Genomic DNA, 22,828 nt, shown 5'->3' on the forward strand with positions numbered 1-22,828 from the left:
TCATTAATTATGATTTGCTTTATTGATACTGTTGCCTTTTTGAGCCGAGTAAAATCTTTAAGGCTGTGTCTACACTGGCCACATAACCCGTAATAGCTATGGAAATGAGAGAAGTCAGAATAGGGAAATGCGCGGGGGATTTAAATATCCCCCGCGGGATTTAAATAAACATGGCCGCCGCTTTTTTCCGGCTTGGGGGAAAGCTGGAAAAGAGCGTCCAGACTGGCGCGATCCTCCGGAATAAAGCCCTATTCCGGAGGATCTCTTATTCCTACTTGCAATCCTAAGTGGGGGCGGGGGAGGGGGGAAGAAGTGCATATGACATTTCAAAGTGTACATGATGCACCAGTGGGTAAACTTGCCGTTTTGGAATGAGCAGGGAGCAACCCGACAAAGTGTAATATGAGGTGTAGCTGTTTTTTACACCCATGATAAGTTTTGGTCCATCTTGTTCTGCTGGATACCAGCAGCATGCTAGCTGAAGCTTAGATAAATCTACTGATGCAGTTTACCTCTGCTAATTCCAATGGTGACTTGGCCCTACATGAGGATTTAGCTGGCATAAATAAATCTGCCCTGCTCTCAAGTAGGCTGTGACAAGCTAGGTGTTCCCCTGTTTTGTTATAATGCTATTTTGAAGTGGTAAGCATGATAGCAGAACATGGTGGCCCTTGTTTAGGCAGAAGTCCCTACAGCATAGCTCAAGGTCAGCTTTTCACCTGCATTAGTGGGTGCCGCTACAGAGGTTTCCCATATCAAGAAGAAGAGATAGATATATGGGTGTTGCAAATCAGGCTGACATGACACAAGCTCCTGCTTTTACTGCAGCTGTATGTAGCCAGGAATATTGATGTGAGACATCTTTGTTGCGGGCGGGTGGGGGGAGGGGGAGGGGGAGGAGGAAAACCTCGTGATAGCACTGGTGTGACCTCTTTTCGTTTCTTCTGCAGTGAACTTAAAACTTTGTGAAAGCAACAGATTGCCACTATAGAATTGGCAGCCGCTCTAATTTTGCCAGACTGGCTCCAGATCTGATTTAGTTCATACTCGGCTGCCCTTCATCGATCGCACTCTTGCACTCACTAACTCAGTTGTCAAGCAATGAAAAGATTGGCTTTTTCAAACAGCCAGTTGTTCACATCCTCTTATTCTATGTTGCATGTCTATCATGCACACCCTCCCTGCTATTGCTTTCGTAATCTGTGTATGTTCTGCCCTGAGCAATGACTAATCCAGTGTAGACCAAATGTCTGTCCCCAGTCTCCCCATTCACCTGAAGCCTGGTGCAGATCTTACTGAATCCCAATATGGTTGGATCAGGCTCCCATCTCCCAACCATGTCTCCTGGGACCTCTTGAAGTCTCTCTGTGGCTGTAACAGGAGGGGCCCTAATCAAGACACCGTAGCTGCGGAGCATTTTATTGCCAGGGCACTTTTCCAGGGCCACATCTGTGCTCCACAAAGCTGGCATCCTGCCTCCCCAGAGCAGAACCCACAGGAAAAATGTGGCTGTGTTCCCAAAGAATGTTTTTCCCCTCTTCCTTCCCAGGCTCATAACTGATTATTGATATTAATGGGCAAACAAAGGTGAGTCCAGACCATGCAGTATACAGGCCTAGAGACAACAGTTTGACTTTCAAGTTTGCTGCAACTTTTCTGTTTGATTTGACTTAACTGATTAACTGTCACGTGCCCAAAATATATGCCCGGGACTTCAAATGGCAAATCAAATCCAGTCAGTTCCTACTCTTTGTACAGACACATCTAACAGCAACTGGCCTGGTGAAGGCTATTTGAGAAGATCGCGTAGAACTGAGTATGAAGAGAGCTCTCTCTCTTGTCACATGCTATCCCTTTCCTGTTTGCTTTGTCTGCATGTCTATTTAGAGCGATACAAAAGTTTGTGCAACCCCTAGCACAATGACGTCCCTATGCACATGGCATTAAACATGATTAATTAAAACACAACTTTTTTTTTCCTCCCTACATAAACACAAATCTCACCTGCTGTAGAATAAATGTGCATGGCTTTCAGCCTAGGGGGTTACATTACTATTAGGGTAGGAATACACTAGGGATGGAAGTGGCTAGTTGCTTCCAAAAGTGGGGAGCAGGAGCTGGTGCTGAGTGGAGCTGGCTTAAAAGCTGGTTCACCTCCAGCACCATCTCCGAGGGGAGGCAGAAACACAGCGGGGAAACAGCGTGAGCAGGGAGTGAAGCAGTCCCCTCTTGCCCCTTGCTCCCACTGCGGCGCTTCAGCCTTTGAAATGTAGCAAGAACCCTGTGGGCTGAAACACTGCTGTTTCCCTGCGATGCCTCTCCTCTGGGCGAGGGGATCCGGCTTAAAAGCTGGTTTCCTCCCCAGCACCAACTCTGGGAGGCAAGCGACACCCCCCGCCCCGTGCCTCTATCACAGGCAGCATGTGAGGATAGGAAAGGCTGCTGCCCCAAACAGCCCCCCTTCGCGGCAGGGATATTTGCCACAAACCAGGGCTGCTGAACTCACACTGGTCCGGGATGCTGCTCCTCTTCATTTTATATGTAGTAAAAGCTGTTGAGCTCTTACTGCATTTAAAATGCAGAGCTGTAGCGCAGATGGCTCCTGGAGCTGGCATGAGTCGGGACTGCTCAGTTCTGGCTCAAGCCAGCTCCTGGAGTGACCCCCGCTACTGGTCTATGATTAGTCCATAGGACTGCTCTGCATAGTAGATACAAATTGTATCAACTATCCATTTAGCTAGGTAGCCGCGGTGTAACATCCTGAGAAGACACAACCCCTTTTGCATTAATGATGGCACTTGGTGTTTTTTTTGTTTAAAAAAAAAAATGCCGGTACTCCAAGGGAAGAGGTGCTGGTACTGCGTCTGGAGGTGCCTGTACTGAGCACCGGGCAGTACCATCACACACACACACACAAAAAAGCACTGGTGGTACTTACCTAGGAACATGAGCAACCTTTAATATGGAAAATGGCTGAATCTGGGATCCGACAAATGGTGAGTTTCACCTTCAAACAAACCAAAACACACACACAAGGGTCACCTTTTTATAACTCAGTAAACCCACACTTGACACAATAACACTGTCCCCACCAGTCTCTCCCTACTTCCCTGTCTAAATTCCCTCCTCTATGAACAGTGGTATTTGTATTTTCTCTTGGTATTGGCGACAGGCTTTCTACTGCTCAGCCGACACTGGCATTGGGTGACCTCAGCAGATCCAAACATAAAGGCTATGTCTACACTCGCGTCTTCTTGCGCGAGTAATATGCAAATGAGGCTAAACGTGGAATATCGCCAAGCCTCATTTGCATACCTAATGAGCCACCATTTTTTTCAGAAGAGGCTCTTGCGCAAGAAGGAGAGTCTACACTGCCCCTTCTTGCGCAAGAAAAACCCTCTTGCGCAATGCCGTTACACCTATTACTTTTCAGGAAGAACGGCATTGCGCAAGAGGGTTTTTCTTGTGCAAGAAGGGGCAGTGTAGATGCTCCTTCTTGTGCAAGAGCCTCTTCTGAAAAAAATGGTGGCTCATTAGGTATGCAAATGAGGCTCGGCGATATTCCACGTTTAGCTCATTTGCATATTACTTGCGCAAGAAGCCGTGAGTGTAGACCTTGCCAAAGAGACCTTCCGGGGGGAGGGGCAGAGATCCCAAGTATCAAGATTGCAGCCCAGCTGAGAGAAATGTCGTTCTCCACCTGGGACCAAACGCACAGCAGAGCTTTCCAGCCCTCTAATGGAAGGTGATGAGCACGGGTGGCCGGTGATGTAGGCAAGGGAAGGTACTGCCTTTCCATAACTGCCTACATGCCCCAGCTGCCAGGAAGGCTGGGACCACGGTGCAGCAGCCCTGTTCCCTGGTCTCAGGGGAAGACTGGGGCTGTGGTGTGGCAGCCCGGCTCCCCCACCACCTGGGGCAGTGGTGCAGCAGTCTTGCTCCCTAGCTACTGGGAAGGGCTGGGTCTGGGACCACAGGACAGCAGCCGTGGCAGGAAGGATCGGGATGGGGGTGGGCGTGGCTTGGCTTCAGAGGCAGGCCTCCGGCAGAAGGGGAGGGGCTTGCCTTCCATAGCTGGGCCTTCACCCACTACCCATGGTGATGAGTACTGAACAGAGAAAGTTACCCCAAGTGGTTAGAGAAGGGGAGCCAGGACCTTGGGTTGTTCCCAACACTATGAGTAAAACTGCCGAGGGACTAAACACTTCAAGCAACAATCAACAGATACTTTCCTACCCTGAGAAGCAAACAGCCTAAACGCCTCATACCAAAGGATGCTGAGGGACTGTAACATCCATTGACTGGCTGTAGGAGAGTTCTAGCTGCTTAGGAATCACAGTGTGGCCCTGTCCCTTCCATTCCATGGGAGTGTCGTTGCAAATCGTACAGAGGGGGATTTTGGGGTGGAGACAGCTCCAGGCATAAATGGAAATCATCAGCAAAGTCAGCAGTGGTGGGTTTTGCTGTGTGAACAATCCCCTTCCGGGCAAACTATCTCAGCAGCAGCCTCTGTCCCTGATCAGAAATGAGTTTTCTATTGCTTATAACTTCATTAGCACACAATCAATTAGAGAAAACATTCAGTGGCCTTTTGGCTTGTAAATAGCCCTTGCTGCACAAGTTCCAAAGTTGAGTGGGTTTTGAGCTATTTGCTTGGCAGACACAAGCGTAAAGGGTGGGTACAAAACCTTGCAGAGCTTAAAAATGGCAAAAAGGAGTCCCTCCTCCCCCCTGCACCTAAAGAAATTCCCTGTTTGGGACACAGAATGCATGGAAAAAATCAGTGACCTTTGGGGAGTTATCAGTGCGTGAAAACACAAGGTTGTAAGTTAAACTGTTCTGTACAGTGAACTACACAGATATGTAAAATGTATATGATGGGGCGGGTGCCACAAATAGACTGTCAAGAAAGGGTTAACTCTGTCCGTGTCTGTCTTTGAGAGGTGTAATGACTTGCCAGGATTGCTGTCATTTGACTATCTTCTTCCTGGCTGTAGTCACAACCTTTGGCCCCCTCTCCCAGGCTAATACCCCAGTCACATGATGGTGATCAATATCTGTTGAGAGTTTGCCAGGGCCTAGGAGATGTGAGGGAACCTGGCTCACCGCAGTGACACTCGGTAGTGCCTAAGGACAGGAGTGAGCGCCTGAGACTTGGCTTGGCAGAAGCCCTTGTGAAATCGTAACCTGAACGCAGGCCTGTTGACCGGGGGTGGTGCGGGGTAGAAGAGAATGGTGCTGCTGCCCTAGGGCCCAGCAATTCCAAGGGGCCCAGGGCTCTGGCTGCCACCGTCGCTACTATGGCAACGACAACTCCTGGAGCCTGGGCCCTTTAAATTGCCACTGGGGGTAGCACCCCACAGCTACACTGCACCGCCCTGGGTGGCGTGCACTGGATGGCATTGAGGGTGCAGTCTGGGCACTGTTGAGGGCTGGCTGCCTTGGCCACACCCTTTCCACTCCAGCCCCCACTCCTTCTGGGAACGCAGAGCTGGGCCACCCCACCACCTCGCCCGGGGCCTGGTGAGGCTGTCAGCTCACCTGTCTGATCCCCTCCACTATGTGTCAGGCCAATCACCATTTGGGCTTACCTCCTTTTTCACGGACTTGCTGATGAACAAGGAAAGCTCCTCAATGCTATGTATGCGCAGGTCATTCACAGCCACTATGTGATCCCCGTGGTGAAAGAGACAGCCTAGGCGAGGGGGACCCCTCCACTGCGAGACACTGGGGAGGGGGAAGAAGAGACCACACGTATGAATGGGATGGCTTGAACCCCAACACCAATGACAGTACACCGACTAGAAGGGGCAGTTGCTCTTTGGCCTGATTCTTGGTTTGAACCAAACAGCTTTGTCCATTCCAACATGTGCTTCCAAGGGGGAGCCGGTTACAGGGCATGCAGCACTATCCTCTCTTAACCTCACAGGTCAGGGGTGCGGAGGGTCTGCAGGCAGGGAAGGGACTTGTCCTGTTGGGTTCTGGACAGTGTGGGGACCACTGCTCTGCCTCTAATGGCCCTTCATTTGCCTGGGTGGCTTTTCCAGGCCATCTGTGCAGCCCAGACTGGACTAAAACGTGGTGTCTGAACAGCAGGATCAGAGTTTTGTGGCTGTCCCTGTAAAACATCTCCAGCTACCCTAGAGGCAATGCCAGCAGACTCCCTTAGAGCACTTCAGCTGGCCTCTCGTTTGTGGCTGGTCTCTCCTAGCTTCTCCTGGAGGATTAGCAGCTTGGGGGCCCTCTAAGCCCTCAGTCTGATGCTTTGTTCCAAAACAGTTGCCAGCTGAAACCAGACAAATCCTTTCAGTATGAATTCCCACTAGGATCATCCTGGATGTTTAGCTCCAAATCCAAGGGTGACCCACACACCTGCTGGGTGTGGTGAACTGTCCCTTGGAGTGGCACCGAGAGCAGATCTATAGAAAGAACCGTTTGCTCTACAGACTTAGCTGAGCTCTAGCTGGCTTTTAGCTCATGCATTAAGTTCCAGTGGTCGCAGGTTTGATTCCACCTGTCAGTGTTACACAAGCTTTATAGCTGGGTCTTCTCTGTGATTCTTTTGGGGTATTTCCTGCTCTCGTTGGTAGGGGCAGAACAAGCTCTTCCCGCCAGCCTGGCAGTGCAGCTGCAAAGTGCGGCACATCAAAGCTGCGGCAAGAGCCAGTCTTACTGCTGAGCAGAAGTGAAAGAGCAAGAGGCGGCTCAGCAGGGAGCAAGGATGAGACACTGAACTAATCTTCCATGCAAGCCTGTCCTTTACCCTCCCCTCTTTCCTACTCAGTTGATACTGAAGATCTAGAGAGAGGACTGACTTCCACACTGCCTACTCAGACTGCAAAGCTGCTGGGGAACTGATACTTCTGGCCCCTCGACATCCAACACTGACGGTGTCTGGCTGCTGGATGGACTATGCCCAGTGCTGAAAATCATTAGAGAATAGCTGTCTGCCTGCAGTTATGTGCTGGGCCTCCCACTCAGGCCAGCCTATCTGAAAGCACTCAATAGCATTTTGTATTTACAGTCTGCATTTAACCCCAGGCTCTCCACGTGCTCAGCTGACACTCGCTGACACCATACCACAGCCATGTGACCCAGCTTTGCTCACCTGTGCATGGTGGTAATAACCTACAGGGCAGAGAGGTGAAGCGATTTGCTTCAAGACCTGGCAAACCAGGGAGTCACCTGGGAGAGAGAGTCTGGCCAGTCTCATGTTCTTAGTCTTGCCTCCTACACCCTTGCTCCAAATACTAGCCCATAACCTTGTTGATGCTTTGAACAATCAGAGAACACTCCCCCCCCCACAATATTATCACATGGCGCAAAAGCGAGTGGTGATCACTGGTCAACTGGAGTCAGAATCGTCCACCTGGTGCACGTCGCTTAATTTTCCTGGGTTGCAGCTTCCCCATCCATAATAGGGAGACGGCAACTTGTCTAACTGTACAAAATGCTGGAGGATTATTAGTCAAAAAGCTTTGCGTATTGGTACTGAACAGGACACACTCCCATATAGACTCCTACACTTTAAGGCTAGAAGGGGCCATGGTGATAATATAGTCTGATCTCCTGCACAACACCCACTCCTCTTCTGTACTAGACTCATAACCTCTGGCTGAGTTACTGAAGGCCTCGACTCATGATTTAAAGACTTCAGGTTACAGAGAATCCACCATTTACACTCCTTTAAACTGGGAAGGGTACGTCTCTACTTCCGGACAAGGTCGAATTACGTTAATTGAGTAGCTGAAGTTGAAGTAGTTTAACTTGACTTTTGGTGCTGTCCACACTGCAGGAAGTCAAAGGGAGAATACTCTTCCTCCAACTTCACTTACTCCTCATGGAAGCAGGACTACTGACAGTGACTGGAGTGTCCCTCTCAGTTCAAATTAGCGTCTTAACTAGATCTGCTCATTCGAGCCCTGGAAGATTGACACAGCAGCTTCGATCGTCTCTGTAGTGTAGATGTACCCATAGTGATCAGCAGAGGATGGTAGAGATCCTATCTGACCCAGGGGAAAATTCCTTTCTGGCCCCAAAAATGGCAACCAGATCCTGAACATGTGGGCAAGACCCACCAGCCAGATAGCTGAAAAAAAAATTCTCCGTGATAAGTCAGAGCCTGCCCCATCTTCAGCCATTGGGGCTTTCTGCAGCTGTTGGTTACAGATGGGCCACATGCCGTGGAAGGCAATTTCATCATGCTGTCTCCTTCACAAACTTATCCTGCTCAGTCTGGAAACACCTGAAGTTGCTCACTGCTTTCCATGGAAGACTGTTTCAGAACTTCTCTGATGGCTAGAAACCTTCATCTAATTTCAAACCTACTACACTTGTTGATGGCTAGTTTATATCCATTTGTTCTTGTGTTAACTTTGGCACTTAACTCCTCTCCCTCTCTGGTATTTATCCCTCTGATATATTTATAGAGAACCAACATATCTTCCCTTCGCTTTCTTTGGGTTGGGTGAAACAATCCAAGCTCCTCAAATTTCCTCTGCTAAGGTTGGTTTTCTATTCCTCTGATCATCCTAACAGCCCTTCTCTGTTCCTGTGCCAATGACCATCACAAACACAAGTCGATTTACCCTGTGAATGGAGGACAATTGACACTTATGCCATTCATGCTGTTATTAAAAGAATAGCCGTTAGGCTAATGCTTCCCAATGGTTATTTCACCCTGCCTGAAACACAATAAATACCTTGCTCTTAGATAGCGCTTTACAGGCAATTACCCCTGGACAATTACCCACCACCACAAGTTTTAAAGGTCCTACCATATTTGTCCTGCTGCTTCAATAAGAATTAGATTACTGGTGAGATCAGCATGAGGAATGCAAATATCCACCTCTTGCAGCTGGCTGCTATCCTTGATTTTGCTGTAAGAGAGGAAGTTGTAGGCCTGTTAGACTCTACCAATCAGACAACTCACTAATAATAGGAAATAGAGATGGAAAGCGTCATTCAGCTCACTCAATCTGTGCCCTCGTGAAAATTCATTATTGTTCCCTATAGTCTGACCTCCAGGACATTATCCAGCCTACTGTCCAATATTGCAGAGGCTGGGCTTTCCAGCATTTCTCTTGGGCTATGTCTAGACTGCAAGCCTCTTTCGAAAGAGAGCGTCTAGACTGCACGCGGAACTTTCGAAAAAGCAAGCCGCTTTTCCGAAAGAAAGCAGCAAGTGAGTCTGGATGCTCTCTTTCTAAAAAGCCCTGTTTGCTTTCAAGAACGCCTTTTTTCGAAAGAGCACTTTCGAAAAAAGGCCTTCTTCCTCGTGGAATTAGGTTTACCGCCGTCGAAAGAAAAGCCGCGTTCTTTCAATTTAATTTCGAAAGAACACGGCTGCAGTCTAGACGCAGGTGAAGTTTTTTCGAAAAAAGGCTACTTTTTTCGAAAAAACCCCTGAGTCTGGACACAGCCTTGGAGAATAGTCACCACCACCGTTAAGAAGCTTGCCCCAGGTCTAGATGATAGGGAAAGTGTAGCAGTTATTTTAATAGTAATACAGTACTATCTTTCTCCTTGGAGGAGAGAAGTAAAATAGGAAAATTAATTGGCAGACTCTTCTGGTGCTGATCTAGAAAGGCTTGACTCCCATTGATTTTTAACTCCTAAACGCCTTGTAAAGCTCTCACTGCTGTTTTGTGCTAGAAATCACGTTCTTCACTATCTTGCAAGAGACAAGGAACTAGATAGAAAACTTCTAATTGTGCGTATTAAAAATAAATACTCCACCCGTAAAATCTTCCAAACATGATCATAAATTCCCTTAGGGTGCATCTACACAGCAGGGCTAAAGCCGAAATAAGATACACGACTTGAGCTACATCAATTGTGTAGCTTATGTTGAAATAGCTTATTTTGGCTTTTTGGCGCGGTCTACACAGCAGGAAGTCTGAGAGCACTCTTCCTCTGACTTCCCTTACTCCTCGTGAAATGAGGGTTACAGGTTTTGGAGTAAGAAGTCCTCCAGCTCGACATTATTTCAACATAATGTCAGAATAACTGCTTGTAATGTAGATGCGGATTATGTTCTTTCAGAATACCGTTAGTTATTCTGAAATAACACTGTTGTGCAGATGTACCCTTACTCGGCCCCAAACCAACCTTACAGAGTGTTTGTTTGGGTTTTAAGACCTGGCCATTGCAAATTCATAGTTCAAAACTCTTGCATTCATCATTTCTGGTTTGTATGCTGGAACACAGAAGAATGCTGCTTTCAAGTAATTTAAGTCCCTAATAGCTATCTCAAAGACGAGTGTTGTTACTTTTAAAGAGGATTCTGTTACATATTTCAATCCTAAACATCCTTACTTGATTATTATAGACAGCTGAACCACTGATAATGGTGATGAATTTGGCTTTCTTTTCTGGGGTAGCTGCTTGTTGGTACTGCTTTGCATGAGTTGTTGTTGGTTTCCATCTGCCTCAGAGTTTCCCCAATGTACGCTATTTGCTTGGCTTCTGGGAATGGTCAGGGATTCGTCACTTCTGTGTGTGGGCTGGAGTTTCTCTTCAGGAAATCTAATAAATAGGAATGTTAGTAAAAAATGCACATAGCTGGCATGTCAAATCAGTTACTCTTGCTGTGCTTGAAGTTGTGTCAAATAGATGTCTGGGAGGCAAAGAATAACAGATTGTTGTAGCGAATCCAATGGCCAAAATTACAGCTAAATCAACTGAACTGCCCTCCTTAAAATTGACCATAGGAACAAAAACACTTTTTTATAATATTGCAAGAATATTTATAAACTGAAAACATTCCAACCAATGTAATTTATCAAGAAAAGGGAATAGAAATTGTTGGACCAGCAATGTGATTTGTGCTTGTGTAAGAATGCATCATTGATGGCTACTCAATAGAGTTTGCCAGACCTACTCAAATGTTTGCCAGATTATTTCTTGCACCTTCTAGTGGCTGGAGACATGAAAAAAGGTGTAATTCATTCTAACAGAGATGGTTTAGCTCAAATGGGATAGGCTTGTGATTTGGTATGCAAGGTTTTGAGTTCTATTCCAAATTTCACACAAGTACACGTGTACAGTTAAATGATATTGTAATGAACTGGAGTGCATATGCACTATTATTTTCTGTGGGACAGAATCAGAATTGTTCATCTGTGCGCCAGAAGTATTAATTACTAACAGCCAATGGAAATCCTCCCATTGCTCAGGGGTCAAATATTTTGGAACTGCAGGATTTGAATTCTGTGCAGTTGTCCCAGAAGTCCTTAGTGGCCATGCTAGTGCGTAGTGACAAGTGTGAAGTTTCTGTATGACCCTGGATTAATACCACAGGGACACCATGGCAGGAGAATGGCAGGGGAGGGCTGCAGCCATGCACGCCAGGATGCTACTTGCTCTTCTTCCAGCGCCACTGACTCCCAGGGAGTGAGGGGAAAGTACACAGCTTGCGGGCACTCCCAGCTGGTGAGGAGAGGGGGCAGAGGAGTAATTCACACAAGTTGTGCACTTTTCCTCGCTCCCTCACAGTCAGGGGAATGGGAAGCAGCAATTTAGCAGGCTGGCTTGCACCAGATCCTAAAATATTCATAGTACAGAGACACAGCACGGTAGTTGCTGAACCTGGAAGAAGCTGGGACTGAGTATTTGCAGTGTTAACCTTTATTGATTAGTCGTGTAGTTGACAAACTTGTGGTTGACTACACGATTAACGAATTACACGCTTAACATCCCTAGTAACAATATTGAATTATTGATACATGTTAAAAACATCAAACTATAGAGCACATGTATGAAGTAAGTAGTATTAGACCCATTTTATAGGTAGGGAAATTGAGGTACAGAGAATGTCCAGGATCATCCAGGCAATTAGTGACATATCAAGAAACCATTCTTTCTTAACCACTACACAACACTGCCTGCTCTAGGGCGTTTCTGGCTGGGGTGCCTGTGACTGTGACGGCAGAGGTTGCATTGTTTAGCCTGGAAAAGAACCATCAGGTCACATTTTATTCTGGGTATGCCTGTCAGGGTGTCAATGTATGAATTTGTGAAGTGACTTTGAATTTCACTCTGGTAAACTCTCCCCTTAGTCTCCCACCCTCCCCCCAAAAAAGGCCTCTCGCAAACCGTTATCATGTAAACAGCAGGAATGCAGCTCAAACCATATTGTTACATTGCATTGATTTTTAAATACTAAAAGAGCTACCTACAAAGCTTTCATTGACAGGTACAACTTTCTGCTAAGATGATCCCCAGTCTCCATTGGGTTGTGAGAGTGAATTGGGGAATCAGATGTAGCTTGTTCACTTTCCAGCTGTTAAAAATGGAAAACAACAACAACATGTAAGTATTTTCTCACTTTATCCCCTCAGCATATTTTACTTAGTTTGTATTTATGCTGTATTGTGGGTAATGTATCTCAGCCAAACCTCAGTTAACCAAAGTACCTAGCTACTCATAGCTTAGAATCATAGAACACTAGAACTGGAAGGGACCTCGAGAGATCTTCAAGTCCAGTCCCCAGCCCTCACGGCAGGACCAAGCACTGTCTATCATCCCTGATAGACGTCTATCCAACTTACTCTTAAGTATCTCCACTGATGGAGATTCCACAACCTCCCTAGGCAATTTATTCCAGTGCTTAACCACTATGACAGTTAGGGAGTTTTCCTTAAGGTTCAAGCTAAACCTCCCTTGCATCCTTCCAAAACCAGAACTCCATTGTTCTTCTCTCCCATCTTAACCTCCTGCTAGCCAATGATTTGGAGGTCTGGTTCTCTAGCAATCTTGCTACCATTGGGTTTGGGCAACTGAATATCCTCTTAGAGTTGGATCAAGAGAGAACCCTACCTGATGTGGCTTACCTGTGCTAGAATACTGCTTGGAAAAGCATAATATTCTTCCCCCTTTTCATTGGTGTTCCCATCTGAATGCAACAGCAGCTGACTTTTTCTGGTCTCTTCAGAACTGTTGTTCTGTTTTTAAAAAAATGTTTCCATTAAATTCTTGACATCTGATATCATCTTTCTGTTTGCTTGGACAAATCCATTGGGAAGGATTGTGGGAAGACTTGCTCCTCAGAGGCAGAAATGATAACAGCAACCATCTGACTTCAAAACAAGGCTTCTGTCTTAGTGCTCCGTTATATGCTTAATCAGCTGTAGGTGCAAAACTGTGCGTATTGAGATAATTTACTGTAGATATATAGGTAGCTGATTTGTGGGTGCAATATTTGTATCTGTCACAGACTGCCCTTGCAAATGACTATTTATGCAAAAATAGCTGCGGTGTTCAAAAAAGAGGAGCAATGGTGGATATTGTGTCAATTTTCCACATGTAACGCTGATAGGCAGAACCGAACCGGGGACTTCTGGTGCTAAAAGCCACCAGGCTCTCAGCTCAGGCTGCAGAGCAGACGCATTTGCTCTCTCTGTAAGCGGTCTCAGTGCCACTACACGGGCCAGTGAACCACACCCAGTAGGTGTATGGGGTGACATACTTCCTCTAGCTAAGGGGGGCACATCCACAGATGGCTCTCAGCTAAGGCTGTAGAGAAAACTCATTATCTCTGTAAGGATGTGTCTACACAGCGCCCTTACCTAGAAATAAGCTACGCTATTTGCAGTCCACAAATTGCATAGCTTCTTTTGAGGTCATTTTGAAGTAGTGCTTTATTTCAAAATTTGGTGCTATTCCGGCAAGTCCTTTAGCCCTCATGGAATGAGGGTTATAGGAATGCTGGAATAGCGCACCTGAAATATATTTCAAATATATTTCAAAATAACGAGCGTGTTTAAAGATGCAGAATTGTTATTTCGATATACTTTCAGTAACTCGAAATAGTGCTGCTGTCTAGAAGTAGCCAAAATGGTCTAAGTGCCACTACATGGGACAAGGAACCACATCCAGTCGGTGTGTGGGTTACACACACACAGGGGCTCAAATACCCAAAGTTATTCAGGTTCCTAATTCTTTTGAAAAAAATAGGGGGTGGGTGCCTAAATATCTCTGAGGTTCTATACCAGGGCTCTTTGCTCCAGGCCCCATCCTCAAGTCCCCACTTAAATAAACACCCTTACTGAAATCTAGAATGGGGAGTTTGTTTTCTGCCACTTCTATTAAAAGCACTGGGAGTCTTGCCTGAAGAAAGAGTGAATTATTGGAACTCCCGCAGTGGCCAGGAGCTATACCTGAGTATGTGAGAGCAGAAATTGAACCAACTTTATACTGGATGATTTGCCCTCAGCAGGAGCTACCAGACAGAGAATGGTCCTTCATAAAGATCGGGAGTATCTGACAAATCCTGGAGGGAACATGTCACTTCTTTGAGCCAAAATAGCCATCTCTAACTTCCCTCCTGCTCATTGATTTGACTGTCCTGCAGAATGTAATTAGTATTTAATTTGTGATGCATTCCTTCTTATCTCTCCTACATCTGCGATGGCAATACATTTTAAAACTACTAACTGTGTCACTGAATACAGTATTGTTTTCAAGATAAAATAAAGTATTAACCCTCTTCCTTACAGAGAAAAGGAGGAAACTGGCATTGAATAGAAATGAGAAACAACAAATGGATTTTTTGATGCCTGGATGGCGTTCATTAATGATAGTACAAAGGGTGGCTCTTATTGGAGCCTAAGTCAGGGGTGGGCAATATCAGTCCCAGGGACTGGATCCAGACTGCTGAGCATTTCTCTCCTTCCCGCACAGCTGATGAGTGGAGCGTGCACACTTACAGCTGGGAGTGTGTGTTCAGCTGCCCCTACCCCGCACCTGGCTCTGTCCTGCAGCAGAGCTGCTCCCAGGATTCTCCTGCTAGTTGTGCAGTGTGTTGGGCAGGGATGGGGATGGAAAGGCAGAAGGGAAAAGGTGGTGCTGAAGTCAGGGGATCCCCTGCCCCTGTACTCCATCGCTGCAGGTTGGAAAGAGGGAGGCATACAGCAGAGCTGCTCCAGTGTGAAGCATGGATGGTAAGAGACTCAGAGGAGTGCCTGCCTTAAGTACACTGTTTCTAAGATTTCAGTGCGGAGGGGTGAGAACACAGAGCAGGGAAGCTTTCCCTCTCCTAGAGACAGAGCGGGGTTTCTCTCAGAAACTTACCCAGCAACAGCCAGCACACACTCTGTGTCACTGTAACACACACCCCATCTGTGCCACACGGTCTCTGTGACACACACACACACACACACACACACACACACACTGCTTCACACACTCTCCCAGTCTCGGTGCCACATACACTCAATCTGTGCCACAACGTCTGTCTCTGACACACAGTCTCTATTTTACACTTGCTCTCTTTCTCCCTCTTTGAAGGCCCCAGCCCCACCTCTTCCGCCTGGGGCCCTACCCCTTCTAGGTGGGCCGGAGCCAGCTCATGACCGTGTACCTAAATTCATGAAGTGGCCTCCCTCTGCAAAAATTATTGCCCATCCCTCCCTTAGTGACACATCATAAAACTATGCTATTTTTAACCTGCTTGGTACTTATCCAATTTCTTACTAAAGTGGGATGTGAAACTGGCTGAATAGTGATCAGAAGGGAATTGTTACTGTTAATGTTCCTCCACCTGGAGTGCCTATCAAGAGTTCTGTCAAGCCTTAAAGCCAGGGGGTGGGGAACCTTTTTTTGGGTCAAGGGGCTGCTGACCTAGAGAAAAATCAGTCAGGGGCCGCACACAAGTGAGAAGCAAAAAAGCATGAACAGACTCTCATTGATGTGACCCCTGACTAAAAAGGAGAACGACACTCCCCACATTCCCCTCACATGCCAGAGCCTACGGGCACCCAGGCTAGCAGATTTTTGTGCTGCAGCCACAATACTGGGAGGGGTGAGCCGTGAGTCTGGGAGGCCAGATACAGCAAACTGGGGCCCATATCTAACCTCCAGGTCTTAGGTTCCTCACGCCTGCTGTAAGCCTTTGGGAGTAGTGTCCTGTTCAATATGAGTGTTTGCAATAACTGGCATAGCAGGGCCTCCATCCTGAATGGGGTTTAACTGCCACAGCAATACAAATCATAAATCCTAATAAGTAATTTAACACAAGAGTTAGTAGTGGGGAGTGGGAATCAGAAACCAGGTTCGGTTTAACACATTCATGATTTGGAGTATGTAAATTCAACTTGAAATTAGCAATCAGGAAAACTAGGAATGGGGGCCTGGTCTTAAAGTTTGGAATAACTTGGGCCTTGTCTGTATTTACCCGGAGATCAATCTTCCAGAGTTTGATTTAGCATGTCTAGTAAGGACCTGCTAAATTGAAAGCTGAGAGCATCCTCCTACTCCGTTGACCCTGGTACACATGGGTTTGCGAGGAATAAGGGAAGCAGGTAGGAGAGTTTCTCCTGTCAACCTCCCATGGTGGGGCCACTGCAGAAATTCAATTTAATATACATTGACTCCAGCTATGCAGTTCTCGTTGTTGGAGTTGCATATCTTAGGTCGACTTTCTCCCCCAGTGTAGCCCTGACCTTGGATAGCTAAGGGACTGAATCCTGTAAGCCCTCCCTCAGGTAAACGAGTCCTTATGCAAGTAGACTCATTCATGTCTATGTGACTATTTGCAAGAGTCAAGATTAGTTACCTGAGGAATAATTTGCATGATCAGGGCCTATAAGAGTGAGTCATTGGTGATTCAATTCAATCTAATACCCGTAAATGTAGTGTCATGCATTTGGAAGAGGAAATAAACACAAAGGTACAAGCCAGGAGATAGCTCAATCCGTGCAGAAATGAGCTGATAGGATTGAACTAAGATATTTAATACCTGGTATAACCCAAGGTCCAGTGTGTTTCAGCAGCAGCCCTGGGAACTACAAGTTGTGGACTCCAAACTGCGGCACGTTGGGAGAACTTCCTGGTTCTTGCCAGGATGTGCCCTCTGCCCCCAGCAGGGTCACACAGACTGCATGCTGAGAAAAGGGGCTGCTAAACTATTTTCCTCTCTCTCTCTCTATACACACACACACACACACACACACACACACACACACACACACACACACACACACACACACACACACACACACACCAAGCAGCCTCAGGCCTAGCCCCACACACACACACACACACACACACACACACACACACACACACACACACACACACACACCAAGCAGCCTCAGGCCTAGCCCCCTTCAGTGGTTTCAGAAGTCCCGAGGCTTCCCTTATGCTGAATAACCTCACACTGGGCTAGCCAACAGGAGCGGTTGGTAACAGAGCACAGTCTTTCTTATTCTCCCTCCAGACCTTTTGTTGCATTCCCTGTTTGTGTAGTATTTTGTGACTATACCAAACGAAGGCTATCCCTTGTTAGCTGTAGGGCAAGACTATTAATTGCAGTTTCTGCATAGTCAAACAGAAAACAGAGCTCCAGGTCATCCACCCGCAATCCAAATGAAAGATCATGTGACGCGCCTGTGCACCCCACCCCCGCCTTCCACAAACCTCACGCTCAGTCAGCCCAGAACACCACTTCTGCGTTGCCTGTGGCACAACATAGGCCCAGTATTGCTTAAAGGCGACACTGACCTGGGAAGGATTACTAGGTAAAAGAGGAGAGAGTGAGCCCGAGGCCTTGTCTATGCACAAAATAGTAGCAGTTTAACAAACGGTGTAATTTTCATCTGATTTAAAGCGGTGCAACTGTGTGCATTTAAGCTTGGTGGAACTCAATTACAGGTGCAAGCCAAGCCATGTTAAGCCAAGTTTACACTGATTCAAGAGTCTTCATGCAGGGCTGTGCAGCCAGTTAATTACCTAGGTTTTCAGTCCATTTGATTTAAACCAGTGCAGGTTTTGTGTGTAGACAATCCTTGAGAGATGCTAAAAAAAACAACCCAGGAACCCATGGGCACGGCCTACAACTAGATTAACAGGGGCAGATCCTTTGCTTGAATAGATTGTTCTAGCTCCACTGACATCAATGGCACTGTGACAACCTGCCCCGAACTGTGAAGGAGTTCTCAGTCATGCTCTCAGAAGGGAAGAGAGCAAACTACCAGAGCGGCACAAGAAATAAGTACAACCAGTTAGAAAAGGTTAACAATCGGAGCCAGTTGGACTTGCTAGGGAGGTGGCTGAGTCACCGTTGATAGGGATATTCAGAGTAGATGAGGCATGACAAGAAGGTTAGGTTTACATTGCAGCTTAAATCACCTGACCCCCAAGCGTCATAAGTTACACTGACATAAGCACTGGTGTGTACAGCACTATGTTGGCAGGAAAGCGTCTCCCACTGACATAGTTTCTGCCACTCATGGAGGCTGGAGGAGTTAAGCCAATGGGACAACACTAGTCTGTTGGCTGCTGTCTTAGAGAACTTGCAGCTAAACAGCTGGACTGGTGCAGCTATGCCACTGCAAAGTTTCCAGTGTACCTTTTCTCTAAGTTAATGAGCATTCCTGCAAAATGTACACACCCAACAGGCTTTACAGACCCACTGGCTTTGCTCACCGGACTTGGAAGATGATGCACTGGGGAGCTGTAGCAGGGTTGCTTTTCAGGGAGATTGCAAGAGCCTGGATCTGAATTAGGCCTTTGCTTGTCATCTGCGGGATCTTCCACCTGCACACCAAAGAAAAAACACTGACAACCTGTGCAGAAGTACCGCAGGTGTATTAATGGCACTGTCAGTTGGTAACAGAGCACAGTCTTTGTTATTCTCCCTCCAGACCTTTTGTTGCACTCCCTGTTTGTGTGGTATTTTGTTACTATACTAAGCGCTGCTTTCCAGGCTGCTAGTCATTTATTTTCTACAGACAAGCCTACAGCAGACCAGAAATCAGCAGTACTTTGTAAATCCTCCTTCCCCATTATTTAAACAGAAAGGGGGGGGGGGGGGAAAGGACAATTAGGTGCCCAACTCCCATAGGAACTCAATGGAAATTGGACACCTAGCTCCTATTGGTACCTTTTGATGATCTCTTCAGGCCTCAAATCCTTCCACAACTCAGGAACTTCAAGTTCCAACCCTGCTGCATGGGGAGGATTTCCTTGAGTGATTTTTGGCCTATTTGCTAAAATGGCCAGTGAGGACCCCTGCAGAAGCTGTCACCTTTCTTAAACACAGCTGGGCCAGGAAACGAGCCTGACAGCACAAGCCTTTTACAGGGATTTCCACCATTTGATGCTCAAGGCCTCTTTTCCTGTCCACCCTAGAAAGCAAACTGCGCCTGCCATTCTATGGGCCCGAGGGCCAGTCTTGTACAAAGGAACTATCCCATGTCACCTAGAGGCATGCTCATTAGCCAGGGCCCCTTACTTCAGTTTCATTGCAGTTGCTCAGCATCTTTTGGTGGGTGCTCGTCACTGTTTCATCAAAGCTCGGTGGCGAAGAAAGGGACCGACCTTTGCTTCTCTGAGTTGCAGGATTCTGGCTCTAGGATTTTAGTGACAGCAGCATGAGGATCAGGACAGCTGGGTCCAAGGACAAAAGTCTGCTCTTGGAAGCCCACATGGTTCCCAGGGGTGCAGATTTGGAGGCTCAAGACACAGGGCTGGCCCACAACATTTTGGCACCTGAGGCGGGGAGCTCAAATGACGCCCCCGTGTCCCTTCGCTTGGGCCAAACCTTTGAAAGGTCTCAGTTATCTGGGTCCTACTGGCACCCCTCTTCCCCCCCACCCCCCCGCAGTCTGGCACCTGAGGTGTCTGCCTCAGTTCTCCTCATGGTAAGGCCAGCCCTGTCAAAACAGGAGATTTGGGGATACAGGCAGTCCCCGGATTACGTACAAGATAGGGACTGTAGGTTTGTTCTTAAGTTGAATTCGTATGTAAGTTGGAACTGGTACATATTGTAGGGGAAACTCTAGCCAAACATTTCTCCAGAGCCCAGTTTTATTCTCCCACACCTTACTTTCCTCAGTCTTTATTCTCAAGCTGAGGTGTCTGCTGAGAAAAGCTGCTCCGCGTCTCCCTGGTCTGCTGGGGGGAAGCAGCTAGTGCGGGGTTGCCTCATCCCATTTGTAAGTAGGGATCCGATGTAAGTTGTAACCATGTAACCTGGGGACTGCCTGTACATTGTCTTGAGATGGAGGGTGACAGTCACCCTACGCAAGGCCTTTTAAGTCCTATGCACTTACTCCTTCAAGTAAATGTTTTCTAACAAACATAAGATTGTTTACAGCTGGAGTGGGGAACCTACACCCCACGGGTTAGGTCCGACCCCTGGCTTGATTCAATCCATCCCATGGCAAGTCTCCACATCGCAGGCCAGAAGTCCCAACCCTCCTCCGCCACAGAGGGCTGGAGCACTGCGTGCACCAATTTAAGTGTGAAGGTTTGTTTGGTTTTTTGCTTGCTTGCTTGTTATGCTTCCTGCCGTGGGAGCAGGTGAGCCATGAGGGGTTTTTTCCTTTGTGTGTGGCTGCCAACTGATTATTCTGTGGGTCAGTAGCCTCTGACCACAAAAAGGTTCCTCTTTACAGATTAAGTGGGTCTTAAGTGGGAAGCAGATACTGTGGTCTGTGCTCTGCACAAGTGTAGATTTCGCCATAAAAGAATCTCTTGTTCATTAGGAAACTGGAGTTATAGGGAAAGCACACACTATATGCTTAGGGTCTAAACCAGTATATTTCAGGGTAAAGATCCCTCTCTTCATAAATTACTAATGACATTACAAGCACTCCCTTTAAAGAGTCAATCTGTGCATGTAACTGCAGACTTTTTTGGATAGAACATCACCTGAGTGGAGTATCCATTCTCTGTTGTCTCTGCACGGGCTAGAGATAAGGAAGTCATCCAATCCTCCACTTGTTCCCTGTGGATTGGAATGATGAAATGAAAAGTTCATTTTTAGTACACACAAGAAAAAAGAAATGGCGCATCTGTATCAGTCTAATGGTCTAAAGCTACAGCCACGGACGTCAGTGGAAGTTATTCCATTGACTAGAGTGGGCTTTGATCTGGCCCCAATACGGGGAAAGCTGCCTCTCCATTACAATGGTAGAGCACTGCCTTAAAGGAGCTCTGCGGTTAGGATTGCCAGATGATTTAATCAAAAATACCAAACACTGTGCCTCTCCTCCTCCCCCCCCCCCCAAAAAAAATACCAGGGAAAAAATTCTGTTGGGGGGGGGGGGGGGGAAGAGGGAGACCAAAGTTGTTGAGAAGAAAGAAAGAAAAAGGCCCCTGACAGTTATTAAGCAAAAAAAAAAAAAAAAAAAAAAAAAAAAAAAGTGCATTAAAAACAGCATGGTCCCTTTAAGTGTGTGCACTCATAACAGGGATAGGAAGAGCGGAGAGGTTGAGCACTAAGACCCAGGGAAGGCATTGCTTCCCCTTGCTTTAGGTCTTTAGGCTTTTTGCCAGCAGCCATCTTGTTTTCTTGGTCGATCCAGAAGGCAGCTTCCCTGCGGAACCAGGTAAGCAGATGGTTGGAGGCCGGGGGCTGGGCCCAGTTGCTGAGTGTGTCATAGGGTTGCCAGGTGTCCGGTAGGGGGGAAAAAACCAGAAAATACCAAACATTTTAGGTGTCCGGTATTTTCTGATTTTTTTTTTTTACCAGACAGGAGGCGAAAATACTGGACTGTCCAGGTCAATACCGGACACCTGGCAACCCTATCTGCAGTAGCCTTAGAAAACTGTAGGAGTGAGGCCAGCAGATCCAAAAACAATGCAGATCCACTGGACAAAACATTCCCTGCTAGACTGGTCCTGTGAGGAGGCTTTTCTTTCTGTAGGCACCTATTCAAAATCCAGCTGTGCTGTAGTCATATGCTCCTATGCATAGCCAAATTACACAAAGCATTGGCTAATAAAGACAAGTGAGATGATATGGTGGAAAGACGGTCTCTACAGACTCAATTCTGTCATGTGTGGAGAATTCCTGTGAGGTGCTTCTCAGATTCCATTCCACATGATTCCCAGGAATGCATAGCCCCCTGCAGGACTGCGGCCTAGCAGATGGCCTGGTGTAACCTTCAGAAATATGTTTAAACAGGCAGACGGAGAAAAGGCGGTAGAATTGTCAGATGACGAAAAAGGAGATGCTGCGTTTTGTTCACCAATAGGACAAATTTGATGGTCTCTAACTTTTTCCACTAGATGACTTCAGGGAACAATGCACTGCATGAATGCAGAGGGTGGCATGCTTGAATGATAACTAGGTATTTGTGGTTTTTTCTCTTTGGGCTCAGACATGTTCTTCCTGCTTTGGTTATGAGTACAGGGGACTATCCTGCAGTACGTACTTAGATGAAAAAAGCTCTCATTGACACAGCTGCAGGAGGGGAAGAAAATGGAGAAAAACTGGGGCAAAGCAGCTGGGAGCTGGTCTGCAGAGTTTGCCCGCCCCCCTCCCCGACCAAATGTCTGTTGATTAATTCCTGATCTTTCCCTATTTCCACCTGTGGAGTGGATGGGAGTTCTAAGTGTGGTGGAGGGAGCTGGGGAACCAGGAGTCAACCCCAGAATCATTCCCCTATAGTCTATTCTTCCGCTGGACTGTAGAGGATGAGCTTGCCCCATTTTCCCCTGTGACAGGGTGTACCAACTCCACATTGCGGCTGAAGGGGTTAATCTAGCTCACCTGGCTGTGGAGGCCCTGCCCCCATAGCTCTGCTGGGCATGCTCCTTCTGGAGTCAACTATAAAAGCCCGTGGGGATGCCACACAGGAAGGAGGTACGGTTGGAGCTCCTGAAAAGGACCCCCCCCCCCCCAGCGGACCGAGACAAGCCAGTGGGAGGCTGCAGACTAGGCATCCAGTCCGGAGGGGAGAGACGGAGAGGGTTACCCAGAGGACACTGGAAGGAAGTAGCCAAAGGTGGGGAATTAATTCCCCAGAGCTTGGTGTGTTGTAGTAGGATTTCCTGCCAAGGTAGTGGTTGTCCACTCCACCACTGACAGGCACCTGGG

At 47.1% G+C, this 22,828-nt stretch overlaps 1 protein-coding gene across 3 annotated transcripts in view; it reads right to left on the reverse strand.

Annotated features, from left to right (window-relative positions):
- The window catches only part of PLEKHS1 (pleckstrin homology domain containing S1), a 33,707-nt gene that overhangs the window by 4,391 nt on the left and 6,488 nt on the right, over positions 1-22,828 (reverse strand). For 2 of the 3 annotated variants that reach the window (XM_025190694.2, XM_075935449.1), the window contains 9 exons: positions 20,656-20,731; positions 19,235-19,351; positions 18,427-18,537; positions 12,834-12,944; positions 12,180-12,283; positions 10,318-10,527; positions 8,778-8,879; positions 5,592-5,727; positions 2,939-3,007 (listed from right to left, as the gene is read on the reverse strand). In XM_025190694.2, the coding sequence (XP_025046479.2) occupies positions 2,939-3,007; positions 5,592-5,727; positions 8,778-8,879; positions 10,318-10,527; positions 12,180-12,283; positions 12,834-12,944; positions 18,427-18,537; positions 19,235-19,351; positions 20,656-20,731 (1,036 nt within the window). The remainder of the gene's footprint in view (positions 1-2,938; positions 3,008-5,591; positions 5,728-8,777; positions 8,880-10,317; positions 10,528-12,179; positions 12,284-12,833; positions 12,945-18,426; positions 18,538-19,234; positions 19,352-20,655; positions 20,732-22,828) is intronic. The other variant, XM_025190695.2, reaches the window with a different exon arrangement.

The sequence above is a fragment of the Pelodiscus sinensis genome, chromosome 8 (genome assembly GCF_049634645.1).
Source record: "Pelodiscus sinensis isolate JC-2024 chromosome 8, ASM4963464v1, whole genome shotgun sequence".
NCBI classification, from domain to species: domain Eukaryota; kingdom Metazoa; phylum Chordata; order Testudines; family Trionychidae; genus Pelodiscus; species Pelodiscus sinensis.